The 22,726-nt window shown below is 38.6% G+C and overlaps 2 protein-coding genes across 6 annotated transcripts; both read right to left on the bottom strand.

Moving 5' to 3' along the window:
• Nucleotides 1-730: 730 nt before the first annotated feature.
• On the bottom strand, nt 731-9,402 carry LOC116259877 (E3 ubiquitin-protein ligase BIG BROTHER-like). 5 transcript variants are annotated; one of them, XM_031637850.2, is made up of 8 exons: nt 9,157-9,402; nt 8,138-8,294; nt 5,569-5,833; nt 5,079-5,158; nt 4,936-4,977; nt 3,965-4,092; nt 3,112-3,220; nt 734-1,040 (listed from the first exon to the last, which is right to left on the bottom strand). In XM_031637850.2, exons 2-8 carry the CDS (start codon nt 8,267-8,269, stop codon nt 939-941), a joined length of 858 nt encoding a protein of 285 aa, XP_031493710.1. In that variant the 5' UTR covers nt 8,270-8,294; nt 9,157-9,402; the 3' UTR covers nt 734-938. The 5 variants fall into 5 exon arrangements, with proteins under 5 accessions (XP_031493712.1, XP_031493710.1, XP_031493709.1 ...); XM_031637849.2 differs by having other exon boundaries at nt 735-1,040; nt 9,171-9,402; XM_031637853.2 differs by lacking the exon at nt 734-1,040 and adding an exon at nt 1,126-2,056 and having other exon boundaries at nt 9,171-9,402.
• A 10,154-nt stretch (nt 9,403-19,556) lies between these two features.
• On the bottom strand, nt 19,557-22,148 carry LOC116260690 (scarecrow-like protein 28). Its single transcript, XM_050079613.1, has 2 exons — nt 22,069-22,148; nt 19,557-21,705 (listed from the first exon to the last, which is right to left on the bottom strand). Exons 1-2 carry the CDS (start codon nt 22,146-22,148, stop codon nt 19,899-19,901), a joined length of 1,887 nt encoding a protein of 628 aa, XP_049935570.1. The 3' UTR covers nt 19,557-19,898.
• Between the last annotated feature and the right edge of the window lie 578 nt (nt 22,149-22,726).

Below are 22,726 nucleotides of genomic sequence, written 5' to 3'. Positions count from 1 at the left end.
GTTTAAACTAATAATTTTCTGGTACATGTGCTATTGAAGCTTTGAATTCAGGGACATTTTTTGGTTTTTTTTTTTTTGAAATTTTAAAATTGAGGTCGAACCCCGGGATCGAGCCTTACTAGGATATCTTTTTCTTTTTTTTTTTTGGCCGAACAGGGTTTTCAATATAAATTTATATTAATTTGTGTATTTTCATCTACCACCCCTCCTTTCAAAAAAAATATTCCACTTAGCTTCAAGCTGTCCGTACAAGTAGTCACATCCATGCGTTTGTATATTACTGTAAATAGAGTGGCAGTTGCAAAAAATACATTAAAAGACGTTTAGAAAATCACAGAAAAAATGTATAAAATAATTTAATAAATAAACAGTTCTTAAAATAATGGCTATGGAATAGACACTGATTTGATTCAAATCGGCTGATTTGGGCCCATTCTGGAAACACTGCCCTGAACGTAATTTTCACCTTTTACTTTTAAAACATGGGACTCTTTTATCGGTGTCCTTTTGATGTTTCCACAAAACTAACTGCAAAGACCTACATTCACAGTGGGGAATATAAGAACAGGATAAAAAATCGTGTTCTCTCCGTGCATAAGTTGCGAAGGTGGAAAATCTAAGATAATTAATTATCCTATGAATATGTTATATTTGAATCCTTTGTTCATGTTCAAACATGATATTTTCTCCATAATATAAAAAGAAAATCTCTGTCTCGAGGTTTTATTGAAGCACCTGTAAAATCTTCTTTATATGATTCACTATTTTCAGAATAGGCAAAGTAAAACGTCCTGTTCTTCTGTCGTTTTAAGAGGAAACAAATATAGCCTAATTGATACATTCAATGGAGAAGGTCAAGCAATCCCACAACGTGTTTTCCATATGTAAGGGTACATGCTTCCCAATAAATCAGTAAAAGGAACAGCAAACTCAGCTCTTCAGAGACGTACTTGGCTGCGTTCAGATGGCGGCCCATATCTATATACTTGCACTCTAATTGGACTCTCATTTTCTTCAAATTCCAAATTTGCAGATGTGATCTACAGTTATTGTAGTGAAATCAAATATTAAGTACAGCTTGCATCAGCTTTTTTTTTTTGGGATAATCCAAAAGCTAAAGACTGAAAATATAGACTAGAAGAACAGCTTAGACTGCAAATTCCAATTCACATGTCATTGTTCTCGTGAATGTAGAGTAATGTAGAATATGGTAAGACCACACTGCACGGATGCGTGTAGAGTGATGTAGTTACTATTTTACAAATTTAGTTACCATCAATACGACATGAGATTCTAATTTTCACAGATCGGGACATCATTGATGGTCCGGAATTCATGAAGATAGGGGCTCTTAAAAAATGGTCCAAAATGGTTGTGTTCTGTCCAATCATAATGCCTGGAAGTTATCTATGAAAAATACTAATTGACCACGATCCAAACGATTAAGTTTCTTTTTGAAGGTAAGGTTCATGGCCATCGTAGTATTCTCAAAAGGCGTGGATGGCTCACCAGCAGCAGGGCATGTAAATTTAAACCGAACATATGACTAATGTTTTCTTGATCCCACGCAGATTGGAGACCACAGGCATATATGGATGCAATTGTACAAGTCTAATGTTTGGACATTTGGATGCAGCTGTTCGCCACTCAAATTTTCTTATTTGGATATTCATGACAAGAGATGTAAATAGACGACAGTTGCAGGAAGATCAGGGGCTTAGAAGATGTTGGTTGCTCCTTATGATCCAAAATGCAGGCAAATGAAAATAGATTGGCACGCATGCACACACACAAACACATACACACGTACCCAGAGTATCAATGCTTATTAGATTTCCCTAACATCCAACGTGGTGCTACTACCTCGTATACCAAGTCATCGAGCTTGACCAAGGATCAGAGATGAAGCAAGCTTCACATACTTTCACGAGAATTGTCTAAAATACTTGATTCACAGAAATTACAAAGACAACATGAACATTGTCATAATAGAGCAGAAGATGAAGATCCTTTAGTGTCATGAACCGAATACCTCCGCATAGCACAATGGGCATACCTAAATGATAAATGGAAAAACTACTCAGGCTGAATTTCATTATCCCACAAAAGATAATGAAAGCAAGTAGTCAACTTTGACTAACAAGTAAACAACAAGAAGCAAGACATCATTGATGAAGATGATGGCGATAAAAGAAGAGTTTCCTATGGTCATAGAGCATTTAGAATGAAAAATCACCTGACAATCCCAAAGAAATGTATCCACATATTACATAAGACTAAGATGGCAGGGTTACTAGCTCCAAGCCTCCAACGAAAAGCAGTTATTCTGGGTTCGACTATGAAACTCAAAAGAGACTTTGATTAGAGATTTTTATGACAAAATAGCCAGTACCATAAATGATCTCAGTTTATGCGCACAATTGTAAGATTGTGGGTAGGCCAAAGGAAATAGCAAAGGAAAGGCCTTCCAGTTCTTAAGCAGAAAAAATGATCCTATCAATGAGCCAAAACTGCATCGAAATTGTGGTCTTGCTAAATTGTTCACGCTGTCATGGTAAAGCTAGTTTATGCATCATTTTTGTATTTCCTACATGTGGGTAGTATTTGGGGAGCTTGTACGCATACCTTGACATGTCCACACATGCAGATACACCCTTTCCCCACCAAAAAGTACATGAGAGAAAGAGAAAAAAGAATATACACTACCTGAGTACATGCATACAAAGAGAGAGAGAGAGAGAGAGAGAGAGAGAGAGATCATCGCATGGAATGTCAGAACAAGTAGAAGTCCTAAACAAATGTTAGAAAGAAAGAAACACAAAATCGCAGGCTTTCTGTAGATAAAGCGTAGAAACTGATTGTAAGGACTCCTATTGCCAAACATCATGGGGAAGAAGCACTATAAGCACCTAATTTCTAGCGGTAGTCTTGCAGCAAAATAAGACTAGCACATGGAACATTTCCCCCAAGCGTCAATACATAGAGAGGATTAGTTTCAAACTATTTAAAGAAGGTTCCAATACAGGCAACACAACCAAGAAATCATGATGGTACTAATGATGATAACTCTAGCAAGTAGCAACAATTTCCATATAACACAAAAGAGAGTACCTTTCTGATTTGTAGCCAACGTGTAGCACAGTCTGCATGGTATAGATGTTGGCAAGGCAGAGTAATCAACCTGTCTCCTCGTTTATATTCAACACAACATATTACACATCTGCAAAAACATAACCAAAGGCAACAGTGATTCAACACTGCATGTGAAATATGAAGATTGAATGACCAACTTGATTGTGGTGTTATCATTAGCTTTCTACTGACATCAACAAGCTTTGATTTTATTTGAGAAAATAAAAATATGAAAATTAGAAGAATCCAAACACTGTAACAAGGAAACCTGCAGTTATGTCGCAGGAAAAGCAAAAGGATAGACATGTCCAATCCTCATCCATATATGTGCACGTGTGTGCAGAGAGAGAGAGAGAGAGAGAGAGAGAGAGGAAAGGAAAGGAGACAGAGAGAGATCAAATCTCACTCGAGAACTTTGTTGAAAAAATTATCCTGCATCATTTTTGTGCTTATTTGTGCTTACACATAACTTTCCAACAAACTCCAATTCCTTAATTGATCTTAGTTGCTTGAGCTATTTGTAGGTTGTCCAATCTGAGGCACCAGATGGGTCTCAGTTCCCTCACACATAAGAAGACATTCTTGAACTTTATGTTCATGAAATTGGTAAGTGATTTTTACAGCGGTCATGTTGTGGAACACAGTTCCCAAGTCATAGAAAAACTCAAGACACAGCTCAGGAACGAAAGAATCGAGCCAAACAATATGCTTATGGAAAACGTTTCACAGAAAAGGAAGCACGTGAGACAAATATGCATCATCCATCCCAATAAAAGAGGATCAGTAGCCACAAGACTATGGAGCACAAATGAAGCATGTTCATGCATCTTACTCTTCACGTTTGTTGTTTCTGGAGAACAGCCCCCCTGCCTTGTACTTTGAAGTTGGCAAGTATGAAATTACTTTCTTAGACAGACCATGGGAACCTGTGCCGATGGCTTCTCCTACGAATAGTAATTCCTAGCATGGAAATTATTGTGAATAAAACTCCAATCATGTGCAAAGACAAAAGTAAATATAGAATATAAACTCAAGCAGCCAATTCTTAAAAATCAGGCCAATTCTCGCCCTGTTTGATTGGAGCATTTTGCCTGTGGAATCCACACAGCAAATAAACACCGGGGGAAAGATTCGTGAACCTTTTCATGTTTTCTCCAAAAAAAGGAGTTGTTTTTAGCCTCCTCCATCAGTAATTTTTTTCTCCTGAAAAAGATGCAGTAGTGACACCATAGCAATCTCTCTCTCTCTCTCTCTCTGTGAGAAATAGATCCCTTTTGGCCTTTCCCTCTCTTGTTACTGAAGAAGATGCCCTTTCTTAATTTCTTAACATGGAATCAGGCGAATTCTCCACCTAATCTCTGTGTGTAGTCGCTGTCTAGTGCATGCACACTTTCAGATCATACTCTAGCTTGAAGATGTGAAAAATTGAAGGTTTACAACCACAATGAAGGTTGCAAGAAGAAAATCTTGCTGAGCATTAGATCTAGTTTGCAAATATTGCTCACAACAAACTGATTACTGTAGTGTGAATGGTTTTCTTGACTACAGACCATAAGTACAAATGAAGAGGTATTTTCATAGACAAGGAGAAAAAGCTTGCTTAAAAAGGTAATCCAAGAAATATCTTTTCCATGAAAACTTTCTTCCAATCAAACAGGGCGTCATGTCAAACCACACAATGGTTTCAAACTACAATTCTGCCTTTCTTATTCAATAAAATCATTTCTTAGTCATGCAAAGCAGCAAAAGCAGTGCATCCATTGGATACTGAAAGGAAAAACAGTAATTGAAACTTGAAAGTACCTCATAGGTCATACTATCAGGGTCAATATCATCTTGATTGGCCTGACACACATATGGCTTAAAGTTATATTTTCTTGATGATAAAATAGAAAATCTTTCCATTAATTTCCAATTTATGGTCAAAGAGGCTAACAGCTGCTCACCTGAGAAGTGTTAGCAATAGAGTTCTGTTCTTGACTGCTTATTGAAGTGCTGGCTGTAGAGTTCCTTCGCCTGTCACTAGCTGAAAAATTAACAGAAATTACAAGTGAAAGGATCATGGAAATGAAACATGAAGGAGAGCACAGGCAAAAGACTCTAGGAATAGAAATTACGAGAAAATGGCACTAAATGAGAGCCATTTATCTGAGAAACAGCATCCTTTCTAAAAAAATTCTGACACAACCACAGAAAAAAGATTAGTCTAACTACATGCTGATCATGCTTCTTCTCTGCAAAAGAAGAACCGACAATTGTGATCCTCATTGCAAATAATGTACAGCACAGACATTTTTCCACACATTTACATGTGCAACTTGACATACATACACCAATCAAGCCCTAGGAAACAGTAAGAGTTACATTCACACATTAAAAATGAACATACAATAAACAACTTGAAAGTCAAACTCAGGTAAGAAAAAAAAATAGTACCTGAAGCAATTCTGCTAGTTTCAGATCTAGCAGCATCAATGGAGGAATTTCGAAGAGCTTGACACTCTGCTTCTTGCAAAGCAATAGCTAGTGATTCATCAATTGCTAACTGCAACTCAACATTTTTGGCATCAAAACTATCTCCTTTAGGCAAAATCCTTCTTTCATTTCCATCCATGCCACGATTACCATGAGAATTGGCAGTAGAAGAAGCACTAGGATTATGGTTTCCATAGTTTGTTGCAAATGAACGATAAACACATTCCTGAAGTAAACTATAAGGATGAGCAAGGACCACAAACTCATGTAAAGTGTATAAGATAACTAATTAGAGGTCAGAGAAACAAAATGAGGACAGGAGACAGTAATAAAATCACAGACGGCAAGAATCCCTCGCTTGTCCTAGTTGACCAACTGACCGTTGTGTTTACAGGAGACTTAGGGAACAGTAAGGTGATCCAGGGAGCACAATGTGGAAATCAGATAGCTTTTATCAAGACCTGATCATACAATTGCACAGAGAAGGTGGCCCTTAGAACCTTTTTCTTGAATCCTAACCTGATATTCTTAATCACATGATTTTTCTTCTTCAGTGTTGGGAAAATAAAAGCATAGTTTGGTTTAATATCTTGTTCAGCTTAAGTAATGTTTATATAGGAAGGAGTAGGACCCAGAGCCTACCTGTTAGAGAGAGCAAGAAAGAAATTTTCCAGCATAGGGAGTGCAGTCCCTATAAATACAAAGACTATACTAAAAGGACAACAACCGGATTTAAGCCTTGACTGTTTCAGTATTTCGGATTTTCCAGAAGACAAAGCCCTGTTGTGCTCTTTCAACATAAAACTTTCATTTGCCAGGAAATTATCCATATGACCTTTCTTTCACAAGTACAATCAATGAACAAGCAACTTCACTGTAATATCGGCTTAGACATTCTGAATACTAATATTTTAGCAATCTTTCCAGTCGTCAACTGGAAAATCTTGTGGCAAGCACTCTAAAATATGTATTAAATATGGAAATATCTGGACCTTTTTATTAAGAGAAAGCTTTTCATCTTCACAATTTTTTGGCCCGAAAACTATGTCACAAGGACTCTCCAAAACAGCAGCAGCACCTGTGTCGATGTGATGCAGGTGTGGCATGGGTGACCACATGCAGGTGTGGCATGGGTGAGGCACTGGGTGTGGTCAATGCACACCGAATGATCCATTTTTTATAAGCATCGACTCAATTCAACCAATGAGCCAGTCAAACCATGTTGGGAACATTTTTGCCCTCTTGTCACTTTTTTTTTTAATGATGCTTTTCTTATATGTATACCATGCACAAGTTTTGTTGTATTTATGTTCTGTTTATAAGTCATATATGTGTTACCAGTTGCGTTAATCAGTCTTATACATATATAATATTATGCTGCATGTTTTTTGTGTTATAAAGTTATAATACTGGATGTATAATAGCTACTTGCCTAATGCCTACTTATGCTATCAGTAAGATTGTAAAATCTGAAACCAGACTCTAGAATGTGTATGTTACATGGAAGAAATAAGATACTACAAATTTTGGCATCCCAGATGTGACTTTGGGCAGTAAAGTTTTTGTTCCTTAGTTGATAATTTTGTCTTGTTAAGGGCAATTTTGTATTTTTTATGTATGTATAGACGTCAGTATTTATGTACATCGCTACACCCTCACCCTGTCACCCAGGTTTTTTTGCAATTTATGGCACCCGCATCCGCACCCACACCCATGTGACATAGCCTGAAAATTCATGAAACTAACATCCATATGTGCATTCATTGCTACTGCAGCGCCCCCACCCCATCCCAAAAACAAGAACAAAAGAAAAAGCACTTCCTTTTATACCTTGTGCAGATATTGCATCAGTTTTTAGGGAAAAAAAATGCTTCCCTTGTACGACACCATGCTTGGTGATTCTATTTGGCTTAACTTGAGAAAACAGTAGGTGCACCATAAACAAGATGACAAGCCAATGCAAAACAAACAATGTCTTCTTAATATACACCAGCAGGCAGCAGGTTAAATAAATGGAGTGGTGAAAGGGAAAAGGAAAATCCAAGCAGACTTCCTTTGAAGTTTCAACTGTTGTACACAATAAGATGCAAGGAATTCACCAACAACCAGAATTTGCTCAACAAAGATGGAACGATAAATGATAGGACAATAACTAATTCTATCCACTTGAACAGAGTCATCTCCATGAGTTCTGCCGGAAATGTCAAGAGGCTGCACAATGAAAAGTGACTAAGTATCGAGCCAAAAGAAGGCCTATCTACAAGGATGCTGTCAATTGTGATTATTTGGCCTCTCAAGGACAAAAAGGAATACTTGAATTTCTTTCTTCGCTCAAGATGACAGATCAGAAAACACAATTGTCACATTGTCCAAAAAAAATCAAGAAAGCAATGAGAATTGGGAACAATAATAACGAAGAAAACAAACACAAAAACAATAAAGTAAGAAGAAGTACGACCTTAACAAAGAGAATATAACTTTGGCCTGAAAAATGAAAAATCAAAATTCATGTACGAGGATATTTTGTCACCTGATCCTGAAGAACCTGTGCAAGAGCATCACAATCAAGATATTGATGTTCGTCAAAATACTCCTCAATTCCGTGGGAAGGCCCTGGGCCCACATAATGAGAGCTATCCTCCTGATTCGCGGGAATCGTCATTTTGTCTACTGGAGGTTACTTGCAACTACAAATAATAGGTGACACAAATTTTTAAATAAAAATAATTAAAGAACCCCGTAGATGCAGTACAAATGAGCAATTAGTACTACTAAAACCAATAAAGAGAAAAATCCACATAATAGCCATTGTGTTAGGGCTCTAGACCCATCAGTTACTTCAAGCAAATTTAATGTCTCAGAGTACAAAATTGGTCAGACAGCGAAGAATCAAAGAGCAAAAAAAACACCATGCAGCCAAATTTCAGAGGATCACATCACTGAGCTTCGCAGAGAACATTTTTTTTTTCCAGCTCTTGCTACACAGTCACACACGTAAACCATCGCCTTTTCTAAAGGTACAATTTCAAATAGCAGCAAAAGACAAGTAGTAAAGCACTGTAAATTGCCATAAGATATGCATAGCAAGGAATTTGAAGGAATTAAACTTCTACAATTGGTTCTCTCGGAACGGAATGGTGGAAACCGTCGCATATAGAAAGGGCAACAACATCAAAGGATTCTTTCCTTGTCCCTGTTTGGATTCCTTCATAATATGCTACAAGCGCAAAAGTTCTTCTCAAGGAAGGATTCCGATTCATCTTTCTCCGGGTCACCAAACCGAGAAGGTTCCTGAGAATTCACTCGATATCTATTTCCACCAAGCCCGTCTGGGAGCTGGTTTTCTTTAGATGATCGCCGGATGCGATTCAGAGCAGTTCAGAGTAAATAAATACTACGAAGCGACTTGGCAACTGTGCCTCTGGTTTTGGAAGCACGTTTCCGGAACTTTTCAAAAGGAATTGGGACGGTTCCGAGAAATCATTCAGAAGAAGAACAATAACAATTTAAAAGAAGAGGAAGAAGTAGGAAGCAGAAGAAGAGAGATACCGTGAGATGCTCACCAGCGAGAGAGAGAAGAAGACGAAGAAGGAGGTGAAGTCGACACTGAAATCCTAGTTCCTTCGAGCCTCATCCTACGAGGAAAGCTCAGTCTGAGATTCAGGTCTCACTACTCTTGTATAGCTGATCCGAGAGATTAATACAATGAACAAGAAGAAGAAGTGCCTTGGGGACGAAGGAAAAACGGATTGAACAAGTCGTCGCCAGGGTCTCCAAACCAGACAAAGTTTGGACGCGGAGGGAAAGCGCGCGAAACCACTTGACAATTTCCGGGAACTTATTGACGGTTACACAATGTTCCAGCCCAATTTTTAATCAAATTCAGAAACAAGCCTCAGGCCATTATCTCACAAAATTTGATGTAAATAAACAAATATTTGAAGGCATCTGTATGCAAATAAATATATTTTATTGCGGTCATTCATACTTTGCATGTTCTATAGCTTTTTGTCAAAAGTTTACTAAAATAAGTTAGTTACAAAAATACTAATACAGGAAAAAATGCATGTAAAAGCATATGAAGAATCCATTTATGTTTTATATTTACAAATAAAAGAAATTATGATACAGATGTTCATTTATCTACCACATTTACAAATACAAGAAAAGACCTCACGTTTTTCTTCGCAGAGATTCAATTCCATTTATTATTTGGTTATATGCTATGGCTCCTAGCGTCTTATGAACATAAGTAACAAAAGCGTTTCGGCTACTTAAATGGAATTCTTCTTCTTTTTACAAGAGCAAAAGTGAAACTTGAAAAAAAAAAATCATTTTATATAAAATGCATCTTTGATAAAAGGTGGGAACATGTCTAACATCGAAAACTCCTCCAAGTGCTAAAAATATTGAACATTGGAGGTTGTTTTCAGATTATTGACAAATTGGAGTTACTAACTAAGAAATTTCGCCCTTTTATTTGTTAATTTATAAGTCCCCTTCGCTTGTCAGTTATTTACAAAAGTGGCTCCTTGCATATGCGCAAGGGTTGCCCCTTGTAATATATATATATATATATATATTGTAATTGGTAAATACCAAATCACTTAGCCTTTTAAATTTATAATAAAAAATATTTTATAAACATCTTATTGACTTTATAAATACTACCTTAAATTCTAAATATAAATCATGTTTTAGTTTAAGTTATTTTGTAAAAAGTTTGTTTCTTCTGCTATCATGCTATATGATCCGCTCATTTTTTGAATTATTTATGATTAATTTAATGTACGTTTTTATTAAATCACTCTTAAAATCACACCTATAAAGAAAAAAATACTTATAATATTTTAATTTTAATGGGTCTGGTTTTTTAGTTTTACTCAAGTAAAATATATATAGCGGGGTACGAATCCACGGTTTCAAGATCCCATGGATTTGTGTAGCCACAGGTTAGCCTAATTGCGATCGCTAGCAATTAAAATATAAGCGAATTGCGTCGTTCTGGTTTTTTGTATCTATAGATTACACTCGCCCCCATCGTTTTGAAGCAGACAACACATTGCGTCCTACAAATGGTTTAAGAAATGTTAATATGTGGTCGACATACTTCACTTTTATGTTATTCCAGTCTTTTTCTTTTTTTTTTGTGCTTTTATTCTTGTATTTAGGAAACTTTTTGTTTCTACATTTTGTTATGCATTTTCATTTTATCAGCTATTTCGCAAACATTTCACAAAAAGGTTCAATTGTCATATAAAGGAGGGATCGATATCTTCAGTGGCCCATAACGAAAACGATGGACATTGAAACTTTTCTTTCGTGGGTCCGTTTGGCTCCAGAAATTCTTGCATGGTTGACCGTGGTGTTAAATTTGGTCGGCGCTTCAAATGGAAACTTCCATTATATAATCTCTTCTGGTAACGCATGTTATAACCTTTTGCTTAAACAAGAAGAAAGACAAAGATCTTCAATTTGAGCACCACACTTGACCACGAACAAGCCTAAGCCTATCTTCGTGGACTGCCTATGTCCACATACTCTCGCTGCCTTGTATTCACAAGTTCCATGTAAGGAGCCATGAAATTGCAGGTAGAGAGATAGAGGCTTGAACTTGGTGAGAAACCCCACAATTTCTTTGAAAGAGAGGAAGATCCAGGCTGCACCTGCCTCTTTTGTCTGTCAAACTGAAGATCGAATCGTCCGGCCTCCTGTGAGGGTGGAATATGTGTGAGCAACTGTCCATGAGCTCTAAAACACTTTTTATTTTTATATTAATATTTTTAAGTAATTTGGTGTCCTTTAAAATTTTATAACTAGTTTTCCTTGACTAGAATTGTTTGGCTTTCCACACAAACGATGATGACCTCAACAGTTTGATATCTCGGCCACAGCCGCAGTCAAAACACATTAATACGTAAACAAAGAGGCCATTGCAGGAATTTTGTAACTTGCAATTAAGCATGACCCAAACACGTCACCTCATCAGAAGACCCATAAAAGAAAATATCGTTTCTGAGTCCTCGATCTTGGGGCCGTGATGATAACGGTTGGAAGAAGACAGTAGGGGACCAAAAGGGAAGGGTGGAAAGGACATGAAAAAGGGAGGTGAAGGGAATGAGAAAGAAAGTAAAAAAAATAATTATAAAGAAGAATTACTGAAATAGTGTTTGTTGGACTATAAAAAAAAAAAAAAAAGGAAATGACAAAATTTATATTACTTTATCATAATATCCATGCAGGCACACACGATAGAAAGGGAAAATGAGGCAGCATGAACTGTCGTAAAACCTTAGTCATTCATGCATAGAAGACATATACAATATAAAGCAATAAACCTTTTCTTTTTTTTTTTTTTTCAATTCCTCTATTTTTGAAGGGATTGAATTTACATTTAAATCATTATTTTCATTTTTTCCTTTTTATTTTTTTTCTTTTGCAATCAAACCAATTTTTTACTTTTCTTTTTTTTTTTTTTTTACTTAACTAATTCAACATTGTTGTTTTCCTTTCTTTACATGGAGTTGGATAGGTGGAAAGAAGTTATAATAAAAATTCGAAAGGAAAGAGAATGCGCAAGTGAAGCTTTGCAATCACTCAAACAGCCAAAGATTGAAAAAGAAGGTTATAATTTCCATCCTCAAGTTAGGAAGTTTCACATATTTGAGAGAGAAGTTTCACATATTTGAGAGAGAGAGGGCCATCTTTGGCAATGGTGGAGGAAGGAGCACCAATGCCGGTGTTCATTGACGACCGGACTAGACATAACTATATAGACACAGTAGCTAAGCTCTATATAAATTGGCGTGGGAAGTTGTTTAGGCCAGCAACAAAATTTTTATTTATTTTTATATATTTTTATAAAAAAATTTTATAATTATATTGTGCTCTTTAAAATGGAAAATTTTTATAAGATTGCCCATAGCAAAAAAAATTCTGACTTGGATGAGGGGTGGCTCGCGATGACGCTCCACTTGCCCCTATCGTTTCGGAACCTTCGGCGCCAAAATCAAGTGCCATGGCGGCAACACAAGCGGCCTCAACTTCAATATCTACCTGTCCTCCCTTGAGGGTGACAAATCGCAGGACGAAATCGACTTCGAATTCTTGGGTAAGGACAAAACAATCGTCCAAACGAACTTCTATCTACACCAATGGGACGGACAACCGAGAAAAGATTCACAATCCCGGCTTCCATTCCTCAGATGGGTACCACGAATACCGGATCAAGTGGGCGCCGAGCGAGATTGAGTGGTCGGTTGACTGAGTTGTGGTGAGGAGGGAGGCGAGGAAGAAAGGTGAAGACTTCCCGACGAAGCCCATGTTTCTGTACGTTTCCGTCTGGGACGCTAGCTACATTGATGATGGCAGGTGGACGGGACCATACGTCGGCTGCGACGCGCCCTATGTGTGTAAATATAAAGAGATTCACGTTCCTGAGTTGGAAGACATTGGCGGCAGCAGGTAAGTTGAAGTCTTCTTCTCGGATGGTGGGGACGGCGGTGATGATAATCCCAATCTGTTTTTGAAAGTGTGTTGATGCATTTCCTCTTCGGTTTAATTTCATGTTGCCAGGTCTAAAAAATGGCATCCTCCTTTCTCATTCAGCTGTAGTCCACAAACATATTTACCTCTTGGGTAATATAAAGATCATGCTCAAGCAGAAAATTGTAGTTCCTGACTTTGGTGCCTTCCATTGTGCTTTCTACGGGCATGATGGCACGATCAGCTCGCCCTGTTTCGGCAATGGCTTCAGGCAGGCCAACTTGGCTGCAATCTCTCTATATGCACCTGGAAATCCCTGATATGCTACTCGAAGTCGTGGGTTCTTATGCCGCGTATCTGGATCTCTCTTTGATCTTGTTCTTTCTTCGACCTCCTCGTTGATGAATTTGGTGCCTAACCTCCAGTTGCTCTTCGCCGCGCTGTTGTTGGTTTGCTCTGAGAATTTCACAGTCCGGATTGGGGTTGTGTTTGCCGCTGATAGGAATGCCCAGCATAACTTGCCATCTAAGGAGAGTTTGGTAGCTCCGGCCATGAAATCGCCGGAAGAAGAGTTGGTTTTCGTTTTTGTTAGAAAACATATTGAGAATGATGAGTTTTTAAACCCCACTGAAACACTCGCAAAAAAGGGTGAGAGAGTTGTCAATTATTATATGTACCTCTGAATTATGTGGGGGAAAGAAAGAGAAAAGAGTGGGGAGGGAAGGAGAGTAAGGCATTAAGAATCGAATTAAACAACGGACGCACCCAGTTTGGAAGAAAAAGGTGATAGAATAATAATAATAATAATCTATATGCGAGCTCGCATAACGTCTACACATGTTATGATGTTAAATCATGGAGCAATTTTGATCTCTTCAGCAAGTGCATGAGGAACTAAGATGGGCTCTAATTCTTCGCTTGAATCAATAACCATTAACCCGTCCTATACGATTTACTGTGGACTGTCCGTTGACAATTATATGGATGTTCACACAATGTGTGAGTTGGCTGTCCTTGTATCCTCTTCCGCACACTTCTTTAATTGATCTCTTCAGCATGTGGTCTGGATGAGGACCTAAGATGGGCTCTAATTCCTTGCTTGATTCAATGGCTACTAATCCGTCCTATACCATTTACTACGGACCGTCCATTGGCAATTATATAGCACTTCTTTACCAAGATTCTTTCTCAATTAAATTATTTGTTCATCTTGGAATGTAAATGTAGACTGTCCCACTTGTCTTGCCGACTTATTTCACATCATGGAGGTGTATATAACCACTTTTGCATCAAAAGAAAGAAAGAAAGGAAACTCATTTCCCCACATGAGTTTGAGGAGAAAGGCTAACTGAAACTTTTTTGGTAGTTAGTGACAAATCACCTTATTAATACACCGTCTTTTTTTTTGGCCCACCACTTTAGGAAGGCTGACCTTTCCCTTCATATCTCTAAAGTTTAAAGCTGTTTTTGGTGTTTTGAGGTGAATCTTTGCTATGCTTCAACTTACATATCGGTACCTTCCTATTCTTTTTACAACACATAAGATTACAACACATAAGATTGATATTATGGAAATTGAAAATACACGCCTACCAATTGCCCACCCTGTCCATTGTGCCAATCTCTTCTTGAGTTTCTCTTTTGGTTGTTTTTTACTTTGAGACAAATGTTGATGGTTTCTTTCCGTTGAACTCCCCTAAAATTTAGGGGAATAAATTGTCCCCAACAACATCTGAAGGTGAACAAGTCTTGACCTTGGGCTTTGGAGTTCTTGCCATTGGAGGGACAAGAACTGCATTCAGGTCTCCCATTTCCTCAGAAATGGTTTTTCTATTTTTTAGAAAAAGAACCTGACCATGGGCATCTGTAGAGCCGAAGCCATGAGTTTTTCATGAGGAGGTTGAATTATAGTTTCAAAATTTTGTCAAGAGCCCAAATATCATTTTTTTAAAATTTGTATATAAGATAAATATATTTTTTAGCTTACATGTAAATTTTTAAACAATTTTTTTTTTAAGAGTGGGGAGAGGTAGAGGAGCACCCTACCGGCCCCCCTTGGCTCTCTAACCTTGGGCATCATCTGGCTTTACTACTGAGTCATGCTGAATGAGCTGAAAGTTACATGGATATAACAAGAATATCTAGGAAAACACATGCAAACATTATTTATTTTGTAAAACGTTGCATTCTTATGTACATAGTTGATCTGGTTGATTGATAAAGGGGTCTTTGAGAAATCACATGCACCGAACAGGTAAATCAAATAGAAGACACTGCGCACTAAGAAGTTTTATGGTGGAGTCCCAACCACCGTGCTTTAGGAGGACAATGTTCTATGAAATTATATATGGAAGTTGGAATTTACCTCAACAACCTTTATATAAGTCTCCTCTTACCTTTTGCTGTCCACTTGGTGGTGAACAGGCTTTAGTTGGTTGGATTGGCGCTCGTGAAATTTCTTTTCGTGGGTCTCCACATTGATAGGGTTTGTTCCAGCCCAGGATTGTTGAAGGGGATGGGGTAATGGGGTGTTTGGCTTTTACTTAGGGAAGTCGGGATGAAATATTTCTCCTGCTTCGAAAACAATTTAGACCTTTCAAATGGGGTTTATTCCAGCACATTATGCTAGGGGCAGGGGAGGTGAGGTGTTCGGGAAAAGTTTGAATGAAATACTCTTCTCACTCCTGAAACAAAACAAGAGACCCATCAATACTACCTTCCACAGGTATTCCTTGCAGGCTGTATTTCATGGGGGAATCGGTGGCAATAAGAACTCCATGGATACCCTTTCAGCAAAGCCCTCCCTAGCTGATTCTACCTCCATTAATGAAGGGACCTCCTGGAGTCATTGTCTAAGCAGATACGGTCCCTGATATTGATTGGGAGAGTTCTTGAAAGAGCAGAGCGAACCATGGCCGTCTGTCAGATGTATAACCGTTGCCATTTGTTTGACGGTCGTTTCACCATTCTGTGAAAACGCCTTTAGTCTTTTACTGAACTTTGCCAAATGGCAAATACTACTCAATCCATCACCTTATACGGAGGGTTGGGTCCTGCTGATACTTGATTGGGCCCATCTGCACATGCCCCAATCTTTTTTTTGTAGGTGGACGCGACCGTTGCTGTACTCGATCGATTGGTAGATCCATTCTCAGGCAAGTGATTCTAGGAAGAGAAAGGGTTATCCTAATCGAACTGAGCATATTATGTCTCTTCTCTACTTATAGCAGTAAAATAATGTGCAGGTGGATCTCATCAAGTATTGTGGAGCTCATCAACTCGCTGTTTTTTGGTAGAAATATTTGAAACTCTTCTTTTCAATAATTAAATCCTCTATTTACTCCAAGTAAGTTGATTTGCTACTGTCAGACAAACATCTATTGTGCATCGCATCAAAACAAGACTGAAGAGCCCTCTCAAGCAAAACACTGGCTATATGGATTGACTTAAAACCTTTCGATGATGGAGGTCTAGAGATTAATGCTTAAGAGGTGCCTCTTTTGTCATAATATGAAGAGAAGGATTATAGAGAAAGAAAATGGATTACAAAAAGGTCAGATAAAGACACCTGAAAAGCTGGTTTATATGCCTATTAACTAAGATGGTGACATGGGATTGCCCCTTAAGTGAGAAAGACTCGATTGTCTTAAGCCAAGAAAGGGACAAAGGAAGCAAGCGTGCAGCCCCATCACTTCATAATACGCATCCAAATTATGGCAGCAGTTTGAACAGATATTGGGATTACGCCGTGCATTTACGGAGATTTGATTTCTGGTTCCTGTTTGGACATGAGAGGGAAGAGGTGAAAGATGCTACGGATGGGCAAGTTAAAAGTCTTATTTAAATTTCCAAAGTGCAGAAGCCCAAGACCTTCCTTCAATTTTAGGTTTCACAAAGAGTGGCAGAATTAATACTCTCGGAAGTAAGGACGGGTTGCAGAATCTTAGAACTAAGGATACAATGCGACAGGCAGCTCGGAGCAGGATGGTTGTGTATCTTAAGTCGGTACTTTCATGGCAGAACTTAATCTTAAGCTTCCCGGTGAAAAGAAACATAGCAAATTTAGACATGAAATTTCCTGTAACACATTGATTCAACAGGCCTATCAAAGATGGCACACTCTCTCTCTCTCTCTCTGTGTGTCTCCCCGGGTCAGTTGGAACTTTTTAAGGCGAAGATTGGCTTGAAAATTGGATTCACTTCATCTCACAGTAGAGCTTTGGATTCGGCTGCAGTATGCCACATTATGGTGTGCGGTTCGTTGGAAAGAGGCAAAAACTTGTAATTTTCTCATCGGACAAATGAAACAAGATCATATTCATATCTTATATGGACCTCACAATATGTCCTTTTCTGGTTGTAACTTGTAAAAGTCACCGACCTGCAAGAATGTTGCATTTATTCCAGTTGGTCAGGTTTGGAACGTTAAAAGATAACAGCAGGATCAAGGCCAAAAGAAAAGGAGAACTTGGTAACCAGGTTGTGATCGTATGTTTCCTTTTCTCTCCAGAAAAAGTCATCAGTAGATACTGTCCCAAGGAGAAGAGGTGTAGTTGCCCTTGCAACACCTGCTAGAAAGGTGGTCGAAGGTTTCAGTCCGTTGGGCACTCACTCCATGCATAAGATAAAGAAGGGCTTTTACCAGGACTGGAGAAGAAACCATGCGGCTTTGCAGACAACGAAACAAGTTGGGAAGAAGTTGTCAATAATAGATCACAGAGAGCAAATGGTCCTTCTTCTCATAGGAACCAAAAAAAAAAAAAAAACCATGATGGTTTCATTGCTTTAGGTAATATATTAATCTTTCTTATATGATTCAGCACCCCGTGTTTCAAAGAGAGGAGGATGGGTTATTCACATTTCATTTCATGGTCAAAAGCTAGCAACAGATATTACAGGTTTTCTCCCACGGCTCCACTTGTTCGAGCACCAAGAGACCCATTATAACCAAGTCAAAAGAAGATTAGCAGAAATACCTTTTTGTATGTCCACAGTTTGAACTGTGAATCAGCGAGACCAGCCGAAAAAGGTAATGCTCCAGTAGTCCTAAATTGATCATATTTGTCATAATGTGAGCCTGGCTCATCTTGAGTGCGAGATATCTTCTTTAGGTTGGCTCAGAACTTTTGACTTGCATAACAAGCAGAGCTTACACCTGACTTAGGCTAAAATTTGCTAGGTTGGGGGTCTGGTTCAGCTCGTGAGACCGTAAAACCAAACTTTGAAACTATAAAACCCAGCTTGAGCTTGAAATCGGAGGCCTTATTTTTTTAGCTCATGAGGCTGTATCAGTTCAGCCAAGCTTATAGAAATTGGCACTGAATAGATTGATTCAACAGAGTAAAAATGTAAATTTGTGGGCAGAACGTAATAACAAAAGACACATAACCAACCTGACCTCTTGCTAACAGTTTGTTTGACTAACAAGCCCTTGCGAGCTGCACTCAATGAACACAACCGATTTGTGACTAATTCACTAGTCCTACCAGGTGAACTCGTGTCTAGCTCAGTGATTACCTTATTGAACTGAATTGAACAAGCATCACATGGACCGAATAATAGATTCAAGCCCAAGCTACAGTCAGTTGCCAGCCACCCCCAGCCCTGCATCCCCTTCGGTGTATACAAACCTCATGTTCAACTGTCACAAGCAAACTGAGTACGAGCATAAGAGTCCGACAAGATATAACATTTTTATTCTGAACTTAGTTTCAAACACAAATTTCTGACTTTTTTTAAGTAAGTTAACATTTTAATTTTGAACTTGGTTTCAAGAACAAATTTCTGTCACTATTTTGCTTTGATAAGGTAACGTACGTTCTCTGCTTCAATCGATAATCTCAGATGGTTTGTGTCATTTTCCACTGTTTTCTAAGTTAACACTTGAGTTACTGAAAACATTATTCAAATCTCAGTTCTTAGACCAATATATTCAGATTGACTAACAAACAGCTCCAATTGCTTTTGCACTTTGATAAATGACTGTAGTTCAATGAGTTGCTCATCTCATCCAGAAGACGAATAACAACATGCAGGCCATTCCTAGCTTGCTTATCCTACATTGATGAAAGGGAGCAAAATATTTGGAATTGCAAATCAGCTAGTATGATGAGACTGTTTCTATACAACAACTGAACGTAAATTCTGATATTTTCATTGGCATGTCCCGAATGAAAGAAAGTTGTTTTTGAATAGGAAGCTTGTTAGAAGATTTCTTGACTGCATTTTCTGGAAAGCATTTCCTTCAGCGGCTTTGAGATTTTCTTTTTGCATTGAGAATACCAACTACAGGAAGAGCTTGAAACGAAGAGGCTATATACCTGATAAAATGCCAGGTGGTGCCCCTCTCCTCATCAGCTGAGAAAACTCTTTTAAGACGCAGATTGTAACAAATTACAAGTGTAATAGCTAGATATGATATTATGAAGGGAAATGTAAATGTAGGAGCAAACAACAATGACACATTGATCCAAAGAATATTATATATGACTTCCTCATTAAACATTATTTGTTACAAATGATTGAAGGAAACAATAAATGAATCAGTGATGGAAAAAAAGAATAAGAATAGCAACTATGTTTTGCTAGCAGGTGTGTTTCCTATGAAAAAAGAAAAGAATCAAAGAATGCTAACTAATCAATAAGACAGAAAGAAGGAAAGAAGAAGGGGGCCTCAAAATCAGTGTGAAACAAGTATGACCCCCCAGCTGCTAAAGAATGAAAGAATATTAAAAGAGGGAAAATGGTTCCTATCTAAAAAGAATGAAGGCTAGAGGAATTTCTTCCTTCACCATAATCAGCATTCCTCATCCTGGTTGAGAGAAAGAGGAAGATGTGCCTGCAACCTCCATCGATGACGCCCATGTTGATACTGTGAAGAGAGGATGCTCTGCCCAGCAAAGCGTCAATCCTTCATCCCCCTGTTTCACCATCTTGTAATTCTCGCATGAGAACATCTTTAGAAGCATGTTACTCTGCATCGTTTCTCTCTCACTAACTCCTAGACATCGGAATCCACCACCTTCCATTATTCTCTTCCACTTATCAAAATTCTCATGCCTTTCGGTTCTTTCGATCCCTTCACATGCTATAATGTTCCGTATTTCCCTGGCAAACATTTCCTCTATCCTGGTTCTAGCTGGACTGTCGAGAGGAAGGCCTGAATCTATGGAATCAAAGACAGCGGAGTAATAATTCAGTGAATTACAAAACCTTTCCTCCCAACTCGGGTCATTATGGCTGGACTCATGTTCTGCAATCACTAGCACTGTTGGCCTAACACTCTGTATCAGTCCAAGAAAATCCCTCAAGGAGCTGCCATTGTTATCATTGAGAACTCTGTGCAACTGCAACATACAATTCACAGCAACACTTTCATTCTCCTTCACATGAAGCATCCAGAGCCTCAGGTCCTCTAATTTATCGACCACGGCATGGAATTCAAATGGGAGGTTCAGAGCCTCTGCAAACCCAGCTAGCCTGTCTCCAGCATCCTGCAGCTCCTGCTTTGACTCCCCAACCCCCGTGATCCTAATGTGGCTTGGAGGATTAGGCCTACAAACCAAGCTCTGAAACAGGCTAGGCCATTGAAGGCCCTGTTTAATATCTAAATCAATAATATGGACTCTGTCTTTCCCTTCAAATGCTCTTAAAATCATCTCGTTTGCTGTGAACTGTAGGAACTTCGGGATTGGACTAACTTCGTTGAGAAGCCTGAAAGCTGTTAACTGGTCTTCCTCAGCTGGGTCTAGTTCGCGTGGAGAAATTTTGAAGATGTGAGGCCAGAGCTTGGCTACTCTAAGTGCCATGGCTTCGGTGAAGTAAGCTGCTACTCTGTGAATCGGTGTTCCTTCAGGAGAGGCAAGCTCTCCAAGTTTAGATAGATAATGGTTTACTAGAGCAAAATTCTTGCAAGAGATCGCCTCTGTGCAAGATACTAGTAGATTAACAAGCTCGAGGCCTTGACCAGTACTAATATTTTCATTGCCAATTTCAGTGCCCTCTGATTGGCAAGGAAGCTCTGAGCCATTGCCAGTACCTTTCTCGGACGATTCCTCCCCCTGCTGCGTTGAGCTCTGTGTCTCCGACGAACTTGAATTCGAATTGGAGTCCTTTGGGTTTTCACTTGTGGCAACCTCATCTTTGTAGTCACCCCTATCTGATATTTCTGTGACTACGGACTCCACCCAAGTAGCATTGGGCAACAAAGATACAATGGAAGAAGGTGTGAACTGAACATCTTCTGCAGTTGTTGGAGTTGAGAATGAAATGGGAATTCCTACCACAGATTCTGGTTTTATTGGTTCAGTGAAGTAAAAATCTACACCACCCAATATATCAGCGGGGAATTCACCATCATCAGTACACTCTGGTGAGCTTTCCTTTACCCGCTTCCTTCTGTTTACGCAGGATTCCTCCGAAGAACTCTGCTCACAAAATCTCTTTAAGTTTTTCCTCTTCTCCCACCTCTCTGATGGAACCCAAATCGCTGTCTGCGCGGCAATCGCTGATGGAATATAGGGACTTCTTTGAGCGAGCAATTCGCCTTGCCCTCGAACTGTGGACGATCTAAAACTGACAAGCCAGCAGGCCTTGCTGGCTGAGGTATGGGGACTTCAAATCTAGGGAAGCTGCAGGAGAAATCTAGTCTTTGGGTACTCATGTCCGTTATTCTTTATTTCTTCTTGCTTGTCTTTCTGCTTTTCTGTACTGGCTGCTAAAAGATTAACGACCTTGCTTGCATAATCTGCAAACTGGACTGTTGACAACTAATTGGAGGCTACCCGCTTTCTGATTCTCCTATCTTGAAAGAAATCCATCATGCCCTGCAATCCAATCGATCGGAAACGTCACGCAGTAGACATGCAAGATTATGCTTCAAAATAAACCCATCATACCCTGCATTTAAATTGATCCAGAAACATTACATGGTGGACATGTAAGATCATAGCTTTCGGATATACAAAGCGAACTTACTTGATTCTTACTACCGACTTTGATGCTACTCCTGCCTGCCATCTTCGTATAGCGCCTCCAATAAATAGTGCAGATCCCATTTCGTTTTTCTTTTGGTAGAAAAGCCTTTTCAAGTATGCAACATGAAGTGCAGAGTGGTTCACAAAACAAAATCAGGTGGATGATGTGATATTTGGATTGTAAGTCAAAATTTTTCCAGTCCTAAGAGATCAATAAAAAAGAGAGTATCGAAAAGGGCAAAAGTTTTGGTAATCAAAGAGTGAGATACAGGATGAAAATAACAAAAAATTTTTAAGAACAAATAATGAAAAGGAGAAGTACATCATCAACAGAAAACCAAGGAATCCATTTCTATGAATGCTGTCTCACATCAATCCCACCATTTCCTCCTACATACTAACAAAACAAGGTGAATTTTGAAATATTTTCATATATAAAACTAGTTTTTGAATCTCAGAGACAAAATTACCTCATATTGATGAACATTTGAGGGCGGAACCATCACGCCCACAATGACAAAAATTTCTTCGGACGCCTAAAAGTTACAGACAAGAGCATCATTGGTAGTAGTTTGAAAAACATCATAACTTCAAAAATGGATGACTAAAAGCACGGGCAACCCATGAAAGGCTAAGCTGGAAACAGAAACTTTGCTATA

The sequence above is a fragment of the Nymphaea colorata genome, chromosome 9 (assembly GCF_008831285.2).
Source record: "Nymphaea colorata isolate Beijing-Zhang1983 chromosome 9, ASM883128v2, whole genome shotgun sequence".
Taxonomy (NCBI): domain Eukaryota; kingdom Viridiplantae; phylum Streptophyta; class Magnoliopsida; order Nymphaeales; family Nymphaeaceae; genus Nymphaea; species Nymphaea colorata.
Note: the sequence above shows the minus strand (reverse complement) of the source record. Positions and strands in the feature narration are given on the sequence as shown.